A 16,472-nucleotide genomic window follows, 5' to 3' on the forward strand; every position below is an offset into this window, starting at 1 on the left:
TCTACAGCTATAAAACTAAAATAATAATAATAAGTCTATCTTATAAGGTTAATAAAAAGCATTATATCTATCTATCTATCTATCTATCTATCTATCTATCTATCTATCTATCTATCTATCTATCTATCTATCTATCTATCTTCTTGTGGGGTCTGAACTCTAGGCCTGGGCGCTGTTCCTCAGCTCTTCAGCTCAAGGCTAGTGTTCTACCACTTGAGCCACAGCACCACTTCCAGCTTTTTCTGCTTATGTGGTGCTGAGGAATCAAACCCAGGGCCTCATGCATTCAAGGCTAGCACTCTACCATTGAGCCACCTTCCCAGCCCAAAAGGATTATATTATACCATAGCACATGGTGAAAGTTTGATAACTATTAGCTATTTCCACTGTGGTTATTATTATCATCATCATCATCAACATCATTTTTGTCTTGAAATTGTGCCATTGTTACAAACTTTCTGAATATGCTCATTAAGAAAACAATTATGAACCACAGATCACAGAAATAAATGAAACAATACTGATTAAAACCTTGTCATTCTTTTAACCACAAGCTTAAAATTAGTTTCATGGTGAGGTTGACCTGGTTATTGTGTGAGTTGTGCAGTGTGAGAAATCAGGGGCAGGAGAGCAGGGAAGAATAGTGAATATGAAGGATGCTTTCTGTACTTGGGGAAGCCTGAGAAGGAATAGTCCCCAAATGTGCGCGGCAGCATCAAGCCTTCTTTATAATGCCAGTAAAAAGCAAGAGGCTGTCCTGAGATATTCTGAAAAGTTATCAAGGCAAATGAGAACTCTCTCCATGTTGGAGACAATATAAAAAGACTAGCAGCTGGAGCCCTGTAGGGGAGGATCGAGTTCATCTTGTTCTCTGCTTTGTTTTAAGTGTCAAGCCCATAGTAGGTACTTTACAAGTGATTTGTAAAGCCAGCTGAATGGGTATTTTTGAGTTATTACTAGTGTGGTCTAGAAATGAAAAGTAGGTCACCTTACCTGTGTCTTTGAAGTTTAAGTACAATAACAGTATATTTCCAGAGAAGACAGGTTTCAAACCATAGTACTAGAAACAAGACTGAACTTCTCAAATGTTTTTCCTGTCTTATTCCAGCATGTAATCTACAGGAGAACCTTTTTTTGGGGGGGGGGCGGGGTGCGAGGTAAGGGCATTGAGCATATTTTCTTCAGCCAAACTTAGTTGTTGGTACTGAAAATGATATATTTCTATTTATTAAATGTGTTCAAAAGCTAATATTTTTTTCAAATACATTTTATTTCCAACCAACAGAATTACAACCAACAGAATTAAGTAAGCATAAGTCCAACAGTAATTCTGGGTAAGGTACTAGCTAAACAAACAAACAAACAAACAAAAATTGCGAGGTAAGAAATGGTAGAGATTTCACTTTCCCCATTTCCCAGTAGAAGTCTAACACCCATGAACACTATCAATATATATATTTTTGCAGAGTTTTCTTTCTTTTGTTCTTTTCTGCCTCTTTACTCTTTTGGCAAATGAATAGCCATAGAAACCTCTAATTCATGTATTCAGGTGATAGAGTGTTAAGGAGATGCCTGAGTATGTTAAAGAGTCAGAGGGTCAGGTATCAGAATCCACTGTCGCTGTAATAGAGGGTAATGTCACTTTAAGACATGTGATAGTTGAGCTGGGAGGGATGCATTGAAACAGACTACTGCTACTTACAGCACGTATAGCAGCCCAGCGCCTACATTTCACTGCCTAACTCTGTCCTGACTGCACGGGAGTAGGGCTGGTCTGTCCGTCAGTGACTGTACACTGATTCTCATCAGGACACTATCCAGTACCGCACCATCATTTCAAAGGTCTCGTCAGGCAGGGGTGACGCCAGGAGATGATTTAAAGGTGAAAATGACAAGGTTTCCACCCCTCAAACCTTGGTTCTTTTTCTGACAACACAGTCTGATCGAGCCTGAGCCCGATGTCTTCTTTATTGTGGAGATAGGATCGGAAGAGAAACACCTTTTTTTTTTTTTTTTTTTTTTAATTCCTGATAAAGAAGATTGTTGGGAAGCTCTTTCTTTGAACATCTCAGAATTGTGGCACAGATGGATTTTAAAAAGTGTTAGATCTTTCCAATGAACACTAATAGAGTACTCTGCTCTTGGCTGGATTTTTCAGGTAAGAAGCTTCTTTAAAGATTTTTTAAGATTCAGAAAGCAGAAAGAGTACTGTGTGGGGCTGGAAGGGTGGTTTGGGGGAAAAAAAAGAGAAACACTTATTCACATTGAAATGAGCTCTCTGTAAGAGAAAGCAGTTCAGAGCCCCTAGGAAGCCTCCCAAGTCAGGCTGAGAAGGAAAGAAAGTTAAATGAAAAAAAAAAAAAGAAAAAGACAAAAAAAATGTTGCTAAAAAAAGTCAAGTTACAGCAATCTGTGTGACTACTAACATCTAGATGGGTGAAAAAAATGAGACAGAGAGAGAAAGAGAGAAAGAGAAAGAGAGACCACTGAAGAACTGTTAAGTTTGAGGAGGATTTGTTCAAGTTTAAATTAATTCCTGGTGCCTTTTAGCAATGATTCCCAAGCTGTGAACGCATGCTATAGTCACCTCTGTTTTCTCTTTCTACCATGTGCAGGTTCTTCTTCGTTATTTTTTTAAGCCTAAAATAAAATGAAATCATTTTAAGATTCACAGGAGGGGGTGTTACTGTTTATCTCCACGGAAGAGAACGGAGCTGTTGTTTTTTTTCCTGGTAGTTTTGGAAACAATGAGGCGAGGCATGTTGTATATAAAAGTAAACAGTGGGTATTGGGACTAATTAGAAAGTGAGTGGTCCAGCTGAACCACAGACGGGGTCCTGGTGGCACCATGCTGTAGAGAATAATGTTTTTCTACTTTGCACTTAATTACAGTTGTCATCATTTCTCAATTATACTCCTAAGACCTTCTCGAAAGATTCAACTTCCAACACCCCCTCATTATCCTGAATTATATGCTCATATACATATATGTGTATAATGTACACTTTTGCTTGCAGCACCAAGCTCCCGGGTTTTGAAAGACTGCCACTTTTCATAAATAAAGAGGCCACCCTGGGAGGTCACTGCCGGGTTTTTAATGTAGAGTTGAAAATTCTTGAACGGTGTGATTTGACAGTGGGAAGGGGAAAAAAAATCATAATTAAATTGCCCAGCACTTTCTACCTAAGAGCAAAGCATACACTGAACTGGATTCTTGTGTGGGAACATGCCTCCAATCACTAGCTGATACTTCAAGTTTGATTAATTTGGCAAGGCGAAATGCAGCATAAGGTGTTGTTTGAGGGATAGAACGATATGTAGCAGCATTGTGCCTCTGTAGCTACAACGGCTCTCAGAGGTGAAGATAAGACTGTCAAAGTTTCAGCGCCTAAGAAAAGGTATATGTTCATCCATAAATACATACACCACCTGTATATGCATATTCATCGACACTATGCAACAAATGCCTTAGTTGAAGCTTAACAGGCAAAGCAATACTGTAAATTATGGTTCGCTCTAGGATACAGGCATAGATTTTACACCTGAAACTCAGTCTGGCTGAAGACAATTCCTTCTAATTTTTTTTTTCTTTTTTAAAGTCCAGCCAGAAAGATTGGTTCTATCAGGAGATTACAACATGCCTCTGAGAAATGATTACTTAGTTTAGAAGGCAGCATTGCGATTAAAAATTCATGACTGTAGAATTAAAAAAAAAAAAAAAAAGGAACCCACTCTGTCTTTCCAGGCTTATGTCAGACTTGCAATGAAGTTAGAACGAAGAAGAGTCTGCAGCTCTGCGAAGAACCATAGTTTTCAGAGTATTGTGTAAAATAGGATCTTTTTAAATGCTAGCCTCAATAATAGTACAAAAATTACATCTAAATCTCAATTTTTAAAAATTGTAGGTTTTTTTTTTTTTTGGCCATCCTGGGAGCTTTCATATACAGAACTTAAAGACTGTATTTATGACCTTCTTGGAAGAGGTCTTCCTTTAGTAAGCTCAACTTCCTGGCTATGACCTCTGCTAGATCATGACGTGGGGCTCTGCCAGGAGCAAAGGGACCTGACGACTGAGATCTCTCTTCTTCCCTGGTGATGCTGATGGAGCTGGGGGCTCGAAGCGAGGGGTAACTTTGACATACATCTATACGCACCTATGTATTTTTGTCTCATGTTCTTTGTAGAGAATGGCTATGGTCTCTGCCATGTCCTGGGTCCTCTACTTGTGGATAAGCACGTGTGCGATGCTGCTCTGCCATGGATCCCTCCAGCATACTTTCCAGCAACACCACCTGCACAGACCAGGTAAGGTAGTCACTGACTCTGCTGCAGCCTCCTGTAGGATCACCTTGGTCTCCTTGGACAGATGATGGAATGCAAGGGACGGAGGACGCTACAATGTGGGCAGCTGACTTCTGAATTCTAATACCTAGTATAGGCTGTATGCTTGGGGAGGGGGATAGTGTGTGTGTGTGTGTGGGGGGGGGAGATGGAGAGGGGTCCAGAACGCCTTGGAGGTGTTTCTATTAATTTCTCAGACAAGGTACATTTCTTGACGTAACTACACTCACATGCTTAGAAGTAGAAGTGATTCTTTGGGGGCATTTTCTGGGGAATCGCAACATACAACTCCCAAGAGTTGTGGAGGCTTTAGGGAAGGAAAATAGCATCTTTTCGTTAAAAAACAAAAACAAAACACAGAGCAACAGTGTAGATACTGTGATCTCACAAGTCTCCATGTCACCAACATTTCTGTGAAAGCATTAGCCCCTAAAACGAACTTTAGGGGCAAAGTTGTCAATGGAAAGGAATGAAAAGTGACAATTTCTTGTCGACCTTCATGTGGCTGCTTTCCTTCCCTTTCCTTTCTATTTTTCTAACTACCTTCAGTGATGGCTGTTTTTATTTTCTTTGCCCTGTACTTTTTTTTTGGGGGGGGGGAAATGGTGGGAGGGGACAGTTTCAGGAACAAGTTCTCTCAGTGAGATTCCCCCTTCCTATCCCCCCTCCTGTCCCCCTCCCATTCCCCCCCCCTCATTGAATTTTTACTTCCACATCATTTTACCTTCTACCTCATCTTGGCCTTCATTCTTCAGTCTGGATTGTTCCTCTCTCTCAGGCTGGCTTCCTCCTGACAAAGTCCCTCCCGGTTGGATTGCTCTTACCTTCTCTGGGGCTTCTCCTGAAGATCTCCTGCCATTTCCTTGGGCGCTTCTGCCTTGGCCATTTTTGTGTTCTCATTGCACGCCCTCCCTCCTCCTGCTCCACCCAAGCTCTGCTGCCCAAGTGCAGCCGCTTCTGGGGACCAGTTGCGCGCCCAAGTTTGGAGTCCTCGTGGCTGTGGTGCCCCCCCGCCCCCCCCATCCCCTCTGCCCTCCGACTTCCTCTTCCTTCAGGTCCAGCCTGGACTGCGCTGCTGCTGCTGCTGCTGCAGCCGCCGCCTTTCCCTAGCCAGGCAGCCGGCCTGGACCAGGGGACGCTGACCCTGCGCTCTTCCCCGCACAGCCCGGCAGCAGCTGCGCCTCTTGCTATCTGGAGCTGGGGGGCGGGGGGGGGGCTCAGCTTCCAGGTTGGAGCTGGCTGAGCCGAGCACGCACTGCACAGCGCACCCAGCCAGGAGCTCGGTGTTGCCGGGCTGCAGGCGGCTGGCTAGCTGCAGGCTTGCTCCTGGAGGGAGAGGAGGAGGTGGGGCTGTGTGCGCTCCGGGCTGAGGCCTGGGGCCCTCCAGCAGCCCTCCAGCGTCCCAGCGTCCCCAGCTCTGGGTCCTGGAGGGAGGCGGGCAGGGGAGGCCAGGGGGCGCTGGTGTATGTGTGCAGGTGGGCATGGAAAAGAGGGTTGTATTTCTGCATCCAGGGTCCAGAGCCTGATGGTGGGTCGATTGGTCTGTCTGTCTGTCTGTCTGTCTGTCTTCACTGTAAAGGTGGAGGGTTACAAATGGGGCGTGGGGGGGTGTCCCCAGGTTATTTCCAAATATATACTCGCCCATCTGTCCTGGCAATGTCTTTGAATTGTGGTGTGGAAAAAGAAATCTGTGATTTTTCGTGATAGTACCCCCCCCATTATTAATGTTCTCAGGATTAATTCGCATTGTTCTTTATGCAAATGAGGGCAATTTGCTGAGGTTTCAGAGAGGCTGAGTAACTAATCTGAAGACACACAGCACATACCTGTCCTTGGAAGTCAGGTTGGGTTGAGGCCACAGCCAGAGCGGAGTCTACCAGAGTCAATAGGAGTAGAGGGAAACACCACTTAGGGTACAAATGATGGGGCCTGGAAGCCTCCCTTTGAAGCCGAATTATATATTTCATGTAATTTGTTAAACTTTCAGGTTACTTTAATATAATACATGCACTCAGTGAGCCCTTCTGAGAACGGTGCGTGGGCGGTGGAGGGGTGGAGGGAGGCATTAAAGATTGTCCCTTAGTATTCCCGCTTTCTCTTCCCTTAACGAATTTCCCCCTTCTGAAGATAACTTGGGGCTGCAAATAAAATATTTTGTAAACTTCTTCACAAATAACCAGAGATGAGTGACTTCTGGCTTCATAGATGTTCAGATCAGAGATGTTGAATGAGTCAAGTTGTTGCTCATGTGGCTAATAATCCACATAGAATAATGGACAGAATAATACCCTGTTTTAGTGGTAAATAGCCAGAAAAGACTACCAAATGCCACAAGGTTATTGTATAGTCTATGTGTATATAATCATGAAATACAGTCATTCGCTGTGGTCATTTACATATTTTTTTTTCTGTCAACCAGTTGTTACAGGTTTTTTGGTGGGGTATTTATGAATGTTATGTGTCATAATTAAACTCATATCTCTCTGGGACTAATTCTTGTAGTGCCATATTTTTTTAAATTGAGAAACTCATTGTATTCCAAATGAAATTAAACTCAATGTTCATTTTTTTCTGTTGCCTACCTAAAAAAATTGCTTCTTATAAATCAATGCAAAAATCAAATTGTATCTCCAATATTCCAAGAAACTGAACATTGAAATCAACCCCAGGCCCAAATACTAATACCTCTGAGGCCCTTCCTGACCTTACTGTTGAAATGACGAGACAGTAAATGCCTGCTTTTCCATACAGTCAGATTACAGTGATTTCATGCTGGCAGTGTACTGGTCCTGTGAAACATGATTATTCAACTTTTTTTGCTTTTCCACAACAGCTGCAAAGATTAAAGTGATAGATCTTTGTCAGAGCAAAAGTCTAGATTGTTTCAGTCAGACTCTTTAATACAATCATCTGTTTTGATTCTCTAAGTGAAAATATGCTTTGTCTGATGAGACTTGTGGCATTTCTCTCTGGGCCTCTTAAATCTTCAGGGACACTAATAAAATATGTATGCAAACAGGAAGAAATCAGGACCTGTTATCTGGGACAATCCCATCCCCAAATGAGCAAATAAATAAATAAATAGCTGAACAAATGGGGGTGGGGGTGGGGTGGAATAAAGGAAACACGTAATCTTATTTTCTCCAATTGCTTAAAACAAGTGGTATGATGAGAAAAAATGAGGCCCCAAGCAGACCCTGAGCTTTGCTACATTTGCCTAAGCTTGAAAAATCACCTCTTTCATAAAGCAAGAACAGGCAGACTGCACATGCATACCAAGTATTCCGAGAAATGTGCAAAATGACAAATCTTTCACTCAGAGCCCTGAAAGAAGGGAGAGAGGTCTTTCTAGCTGCCTTCTTACCTGCTTAGGCCTGGCTGTCCCCCCCTCCTCTCCCCAGCCTCTTATAGGCAGTTTTCCTGTCCCCTCCACCGCAAGATTGATGGGGTTCCCATTGCAAGCAGCCAATTTCAGTCTCTTACGAAATAATCCACTACACTGACAGATGAGTGGAATTTGACACAATGTTTCCCTCCTTCAGACTGCTACACCTGGATGGCACCCGCCAGCTAGGGTCCTTCAGGGGAAATGGTTAGAGATTTGGGTCCATTTCTGCTGTCATAACATGAAATTAGGACAATGCTTTTGTGGGGGCATGGATTTGTGATCTGTCTTCTTTCTCTATGCAGTGGGTCTGTACACAAACAAAATGAGAATATGTTAACTAGGAAATTGGCTCGTTTTAATGTATTTGCCCGCAGCCCTTAAGTACTTTCTATTTTTCATATTTATGGTATTAGGAACGCACCATTTATTTCCAGTTACTCCCTAGTTAAGGGAGATTAAAACAGTCAATCAAAGGAAAGTGAAATTTAAAATTACATAAATGAGTAAAATGTGCTATTGATGAACAGAGTCATAATTTCAATAATTTAATATTTGGCAAGATGAAGTTTTTATGTGGGAATTATATAAGATGTTACTGTAACAACTTGAATATCTATTATATCTTTGCTTTCCCCCCTTCCCTTAGAAGACCTATAGGAAGCAGCTAATTTTTAAAAGAAAATTTACAGGAAACAATGGAGACTCAAAAGTATTTATGTGTGCTTTTTTTCTTGTAATGGAATAGAGAGTCTCAACTCTCAATGATCATAAACACTCAGGTAACAGGTGATAAAGGAGGAATGGTTTACCAAATGTAGCTTTCTGTTTTAAAATTAGCTTTTTTAATCTTCATGAATATATGAACAATGACAGCAGTTTTAATGGCTACATAATTTGGGCTCTGCAGTGTGTATATGTGTGTGTATGTCCCTGAAATATAATAAAATATAGATCATCTCAAAACTCACTTAATAAAAGAATTCTTAAAGGCCTTTAGTAATTTAAAATTATGCCAATGAATTACACTACATAAAATGCTGTATCTAATAATTTTAAGTATCCAACAAATCACCTTTCCTTTGGTCACTGCAGTTTTATTGAGAAAGTTATCTGGAAGATGTTATACATAATGATTGAATAGAATTATATATGTAATTTATGTTTGCTAAGCTTTAAAACTATATTAGGTAAACTATGTAGGTATATTCGTCTATGAATTATATACTGAACATAACCATCCATTTTCAACTGTGATTTCATTTTCCAGTCCTGGGACTTGAACTCAAGGCCTGGGTGCTAGCCCTGAGCTGCTTTTGCTCAAGGCTAGCACTCTACCACTTGAGCCACAGCACTACTTCTGGCCTTTTCTGAGTAGTTTAATGGAGGTAAGAGTCTCACAGACTTTCCTGACTGGGCTGATTTCCAACCAAGATTCTCAGATCTCAGTCTCCTGAGTAGGATTACAGGCATGAGCCATGGGCACCCAGCTTAAACTGTTGTATATTTTGATAAATTAAAACGAAACATTCTTATATGACTTACATTTATTTTTACCTTACCACTCAAATTTACTTTATAGACAGCTACTTAAGAAATATGCATTAGGATACCAAGATACATTATAGTAAATGGTTGTTTCATAATTTGAAGGTAAGGGAAATGGTAATTCAGTGGTTGCTTTTCAAGAATGCCTACCAGAGCCAGCTTGCTAAGCGTAGTGAATTGGTCTAAGGATTAGAGCAGACAGGTTGTTATTTGGTATAAGCCAGTGCTACTGATAATCCATTGATCATCTGCTTGATGATATTGACCTCATCCCAGAGCCAAAGTGGAGCTATGGATTTTTGATAAAACCCTAAAATATAAAGCCCAAGTAGTGGTGCAAATAACTATTCCATTTGCTCCCATAAACTGGTAAGAGAATTGTTATAACACTCTGTAAGGTGCAGTTAATTCCAGTTCAAGTTTGTGGCATCCATTCATAACAATAGATATTATACCTGTGCAAACAAAAATAAGTAAACATTAGTTATCAGTGGCTAACTTCTTAAAGATAATTTAAGGTGATATGAACTTCAACAAACCACTTTTGAATTTAAGCATTAGCATTAAAAAAACCTCATAGTCCTAATATTCACTGAAATTAAGATTTTTCAAAAGCAATTCCGTAACGTCCTCTCCAAATGTGATAAGTGTAAATTTGGCATACACTTCTACTTCTAGATGGTTAGGGTAAGAAAATTATTGGGCAAGTGTGAAAAACATATCGGTATATTAAGGAATGGAAATTGTGATAATAATTTTAAATTGAAAAAAACCCAGAAGTTAAATATGTATCCAAATAGACAATTGAAATGTGACCCATGACAGTCCCTCCACCCCATCCCCCACCCCCACCCTCCTAACCCTACCAATGGTACAAGGGGTGAAGGCTGCAAAGGAGGAGATTTATTGGTTTTGTTTATGTGCAACCCCCTCCCCCCATATTGATGACCGAAGAAAACAAGGTGACAAAGAATCCACTTCACAATAATTTTGGAGAACTAAGTTATATTAGCATTTACACCAAGAATATCAAAGAAGTATAAACTTTCTTTCTCTACTATTTTTTTTAAATTTAGCGAGAGAACTGAAATGGCTGACCTTTTTTTTTTAACCTCTTATAAATCTATGGGTTTTTTGTTGCATTCATTTAGTATGAAACATCTATTGTATTTAACAAAAAGAAGCTTAAAATATTAGCTGTAGGGTCTTAATAATAAAAGTAGAAACATACCGCACAGTGTTTCTCAGTGGGGATAAAGGAGCGATAAAGGTGGGAAAGTATCATGAGACATTTTTCCTTTTAAGAGCCTGAGTCTCATGCAGTGTCTAGGCTGGGACTATTCAAATTACAGTTTGTGAAACATTGTTCCTTCAAATGCCCCTTGGAAAAGAGGGGTTGATTAGCTTCTGGGGAGATGTTCACTGGGGCATGTCTTTTCCAGGACAAGACATCGGTCAAAGTATTTTCAAAATTAAAATTTTCTAAAATTTTCCATGACTTAAAAAATGCAGATATCATTTACACTGCATGTCTGGATCACATGTATTGAAAAGTGAGGGTCAAACAAGTCTGGAATCTTGTTGTCTTTGTTCTTTGTTTCTACTTCTGATATACTTGGCTTATAGTAGGTGCTCAGACAACATTTGTTACATCATTAAGGAAGAGAGCAATGATATTTGGGAAGGGTTCAAACTCCACTAATTATTACTACTTGTGAGTATTTGCTTGTGTGAATATAAGGATGTGTGTGTATATGTGTGTGTGTTTGCACTTTGGAGACTACTCAGCTGTGGAGTGATATAGAACACTGAATGAGTGGTATAGTATGTATGTGCATGGGCGTACATATTTTGGTGTAAACATTTGGCTCAGTTCAATATTTGACAGTTTTCCTTTAATCAAAAGAATCACATAAACTTTACAAGGATGCACTTATTAATATAAAACATGTAGAATAAAGTACATATAAATGTGTTTTAAATCCCTAAAGATTTTCTGGGCTTTTTTGCACTCATACAATTAAAAACAAAATCGTATAAGGATATTCTTGAGGGACTGAAAAAGAAACTTCTCTTAGCAAGTAAGAAGAGGCCTTTAACTTGCCAAGTATTTTGATTGCAAGAGAAAAATTATTACTATTATTATTTTTAGCAGAGAGAGCCTGAAGCTAGACAAGCAACTTTCCCCATCTTTAGGGTAATGAGAAAATGAATCATTTTATTAATAGTTTATTTAAAGTAATTGAATTTCTCCAAAGATAATGTCCTCAAAGCACATAGGGATATCTTAGCTCACTAGTTCTTTTTCCTTTCCTATTTTCATGCAACAAAGGTCCTGAGAAATAAAAGAGAAGGTGTTTTGTTTTGTTTTGTTTCCTTTTTTTGGTTTTTGTTTTTGGTGTGTGTGTGGGGGGGTGGTAGAGATTTTCTTTCAGAACATAGATTGAATGCTCAGATGTGTATTCATTAGGAGCCTCTTTGCTTAATGTATAGAAGGAGTCAAACCAAGTGTTACTCTGAGGCAGAAGAGCAGAAAACCTCCCATCTCCGCCCCCAGCTATGGCTACTGTTCTAGTCACGCTTCTACCTACATTTACCTCATTTACCTTTTATGCCGTCTTGGCTAGATCTTCATTCTAGGATGCTTCTCACTATTCAGTAAGAAGTCTAAGCCAACCAAATCTTTACACATCCTGATGAGTTTTCTTGTTTCTTACTTGTGGACTGGACCAGCTGAGTTATATGCTTTGAAGCGAACATAAGATTTTAGCTCTCAGATTTAGATGAACAACTTAAATGGTACATCAATAGTACATCAATGCTCTTGATATTAACTGCATATCCTGGGTTAGCACCATGGGGCTCCAAGATCATACTTTCCACTGAATAAAATATTGGGTAGCTATTCCATACATGTCTGTGAATCAAACAGGCTTTACCTAAACATGAGGCTTTATATCCTTTTAAAATCCCAGTATTGGGGACGGATACAGATGACACTGATCAAGGTGCATTGTACTCAAAACCTGACTTATTAAATTGAAACCTCATTGTAAACCAAATAATAACAATAACATGGGTGGGAATGGACCACAGTGAGCCTTGTAACATACCCATTGACAATGAGGAAAGAGCACAAGGAAGGAGTCAGAAGCTGCAGCTTTCAGAATCTCCCTACAATTGTCAGCTTGCAAGGATCCCAGTGGCAGGGCTGGCAGGAATCAACAATGTGCATCCTGTGCCAGGGAGGTGACCCGTACGTTCCATTAACAGTGATGTATAGTCTGTCATATGATGAAGCCCTAAGCTGCCTGAAGATCTGATTTATTCATTTTATCCATCTTCTGTAGCAAGGTTCCGTGCAAAATTACCTTCGTATATTTAAACAACGAAAACAAAAGCCTCTGGCTGAGATATTTGAAAACGTGTCTCCACGATTTCACAGGTGGTCAAGACAAAGACCTTCAAGGGTAACTGGTGGAAACAGCCTGGGGGCCAGCCATGAGGCAAGGTCCAAGGCCCAAGCAATCCAAGACTGTCTACACATCCTTAGCTTCCCCAGAGTCAGTTTCAGTGTGAGCAGATCACCGGATATTTGCAGGCAATCCAGAACCTTAGAATTTTATACTTAATTTTCTTGCCTTGTAAATGTCAGGTGGGCCACGGGAAACTTGATTGAGAGCTGCCTTGTTCCTGCAGATTTTCAGTGTCAAACCTCAGACAAGATTATCTGCAGCTCCAACATTTTATGATTCCTAAGACAATTTAGCAAATATCTTTATGCAAGCAGCATAGGGAGAGAAAAGGGCAGTAAGATCCAAAGGGGAGTTTCTGGGCACATCTGTCTTGGCTTGGTTTAAAATTATGTACACATGTTCGGCCTTTCCCTAGTTAGGCTTAACAGGCTGAAACTCGCAATCTGAGCTCCTTGTTTGTAGCTGAATTGTATTGCTGGGGTTCTGGTAAGCACAGAGCTTTATATAAATGAAACCAATGTTCAAATCAGAGGTCTCAGTTGACTCTCAGCTTTAAAAAATCAATTAATTTTCTTGTAGATTAAGGTTTGGGAGAAATGGTAATCAGTAAATGTAATAAAATAGAAGCACCAGACAGCACAGTGATACCTATATATATATAAAAACTCTTAATTTAATACTTTAAAGTTCTCAAAATCTAGTTTGCAGCCTAGAGAGAATTATAAATATATCTTGAAAGCTAAGGTTTTTTTGTGGACAAATGATTTAAGATTTTATATGTATTTTTTTGTATAATAATAAAGGCTACTTATTAGCAAACCAACTATTCTACTGGAAATGACATGTAACTAAAGTTTACTGAGCTTTCTTAATTTATTATCCCACTAAAAAAACTGACTACCAGCTCTTGGAAACATGCATGCAAATAATTAGAATTCATCCAGTTTCAGGAAGGCTAATTTGTTATCACCATATCATGAGTGGTGTCTTAAGTTGTTAGTGATTTTCAATTGCTGTGGTTGGTCCTTATTTTTTTAAATTATAAATTAGTGTTGGTTTAGTTTCTTCATTACCAATTAAGGTTTCTGTGGACAGGTTGGTTAACCCTATAGCATGAATAATGCATATTTGCATATGTTTTGTTGTAAAGTTGTTGGACGCTAGACAGCAAGTCATTTCTGAATTGTGGCCTAGAAATGGTTTATCTATGTTCTTATTGCTAGCAATGTATGGATCATCAAGTCAACCTGGCCTATATGGTGATACTTGTATAGCAACATGATTTGTACATGGTCTGTGAACCTCAACAACATATTTTCTTTTCTTTTCTTTTCTTTTTTAAACCAGGGCTGAGAACCGAACCCAGGGCCTTGGGCGCGCCAGGCGGGCGCCCTTCCGCTGGGCTAAACCCCCAGCCCCCAACAACATATTTGCATGGTGTGAAACATTTTTCTTTTATTCTTATGCCAATGGGGAAACATTGTATAAAAACACATGAATAGGAAGTGGCGTTGTAGCTCAAGTGGTAGAGCACTAGCCTTGACCTGAAGAGCTGAGAGACAGGCCCAGAGTTCAAGGCCCATGACCGACAAAAAAACAAAACAAAACAAAAACTCACATGAATAGGCTCATGATAGCAATCAGTGATTCATATATACTTCTCCTCTAAGCATTTATCACCCAAGAAACAAAGGGATTCAATGTGATATGCTCCAGAAAGTTTGAAGTTAACTTTTATCAAGAACTTTTAAGTAGTGACCAATGTTGGGAAGCTCAAATAAAATAAAATAGATGCTATAGGGAAATGTAAATAAATCAGGCCCCTTTTTCTGAAATGAAATGATGAAAGACATGAGACATACTACTGGGAAGGCTTGCAAATGAGGCCTTATTAAATTGAACTCTGTGAGTGCCTTCTTACATCTCTTCATCTGTTGCAAATGCAAGTTGCCACATCTCGGAGAGGTGGAGAGGTGCAGTTGAATCAAGGTCACTGGGTAAACATGTATAGGGCAGCATTTTTGACAGCTGCTCCTAAGATTGTTTAAAAGGAAGAACAAATTTATGGCATGCATGTTGCCAATCTCTGGCCTTTCATCTATGATGAGCCCACATAATCAATAACTGATTTTTTTCCCTGCAGTTGTGATTTTAAAGTCTTTCTCAGTCCGTCTTTGGCTCTACCTAGTGATTGATTGAAGGGGAGAGTTTTAGCCATCTCTGATGTAGTTTAATTAGCTAGCCTTCTCCAGAGTTCCTCCCTTATCTGGAAAAAAAATCATGCCATAATACTCTTTTCATTAAAACAATAAGAAACCAACTTTAATCAAATGTAACTGGAAATAGCGCTGAGAAAGATTAAGAGTGGCAGATTTAACCCAAGGCAGTAGCAAAGGTGGGGGCAGAATCCCTGACGAGCTAGAAGTCCAATCTTAGTTAAAGAATATTTTGTATCATTCCATTAAAGACAATGTAAGAATCTTTTCCTTCAATCTGAAAACACCTGAATCTCGTTGGATTGCTGCTTTACCAGTCAGACAGCTGCTTTATCATTGCACAGTGGTGATCGTAGAAGTAACAGCAGATAGAAGAAAAGAGTCAGCCTCATAATGAAAAGCAAATCAGTAAATTATCAAAGATGCAACAACCATACTCTGGCCAGACTCTTTGTGACCTGTAAGCTCATTGTACCTTTCCATCATTGTTCTTTTTTTTTTTTTTTTTTTTTTTTTAATTTTTTTTATTGTAGAGATACTATACAGAGGGTTACAGTTACATGAGTGAGGTAATGAGTACACTTCTACTTCCTCTTGAACATTGTTACCCCCTCCATTGTTTTCCCCCTACCATCCCCTCCCTCCCTCCCTTCCCCAAGGTTCTTTTTTTTTTTTTTTTTTTTTTTTTTGATCGTGATTAAGTGATTACTTAATTTCCGGAAATTCACAGTATTGTGGAATAATGATGCTCATTTAAAGTCACAAGTTCATTCTAACTTTCCTGGAGCAAATTGTCTATCACAGTCTGTAATATATAACGGTGCTCATATGTTATATACCATATATGTGATCAGCAGCATGGGGATATTTAGTAGTGGTTCAACCAGATGAGTGGGAGTTCTTTGTTTCTTAAGTCCTGTTAGTTTTGTCATATCACCTAACCTTTTGGATTCATCATCCACTTATCAGGGAGACCATGTACTGTTTGTCTCTTCGTTCTTGGCTTACCTCGCTCAACATGATTCCTTCTAGCTCCATCCATTTCCCTGCAAATGCCATTATTTTGTCATTTCTAATGGCTGCATAATATTCCATTGTGTATAGATACCACAATTTTTGGATCCATTCATCTGTGGTGGGGCATCTAGGTTGTTTCCATATCCTAGCTATTGCGAACAGTGCTGCAATAAACATGGAGGTGCACGTGTCCTTGTATATTGGTTCCTGTTGTTCAGGGTAGATGCCTAGAAGTGGTATGACTGGGTCGTAAGGGAGGTCAATCTTTAGCTTTCTAAGGACCCTCCAGACTGCTTTCCAAAGTGGTTGTATGAGTGTACATTCCCACCAGCAGTGTAATAGCGTTCCTCGTTCTCCACATCCCCTCCAGCATTTGTCGTTGGCTGATTTGTGGATGTGGGACATTCTGACTGGGGTAAGGTGGTATCTCAGGGTTGTCTTTATTTGCATTTCCTTCACCACCAGGGATGATGAACATTTCCTCATGTG

At 39.8% G+C, this 16,472-nt stretch overlaps 1 protein-coding gene across 4 annotated transcripts in view; it reads left to right on the forward strand.

Annotated features, from left to right (window-relative positions):
* Positions 1-1,695: 1,695 nt before the first annotated feature.
* The window catches only part of Tafa1 (TAFA chemokine like family member 1), a 494,630-nt gene continuing 479,853 nt past the window's right edge, over positions 1,696-16,472 (forward strand). The window contains exons 1-2 of one of the 4 annotated variants that reach the window (XM_070018926.1): positions 1,696-2,158; positions 4,185-4,305. In XM_070018926.1, coding sequence (XP_069875027.1) covers positions 4,188-4,305 — 118 coding nt within the window. In that variant the 5' untranslated portion in view covers positions 1,696-2,158; positions 4,185-4,187. Of the gene's footprint in view, positions 2,159-3,356; positions 3,399-3,741; positions 4,093-4,184; positions 4,306-16,472 lie in introns of those variants that run through there. The other 3 variants (XM_070018923.1, XM_070018924.1, XM_070018925.1) reach the window with 3 other exon arrangements.

Source organism: Dipodomys merriami, unplaced genomic scaffold, assembly GCF_024711535.1.
Source record: "Dipodomys merriami isolate MVZ:Mamm:240054 unplaced genomic scaffold, mDipMer1.0.p SCAF_13, whole genome shotgun sequence".
Lineage (NCBI taxonomy): Eukaryota > Metazoa > Chordata > Mammalia > Rodentia > Heteromyidae > Dipodomys > Dipodomys merriami.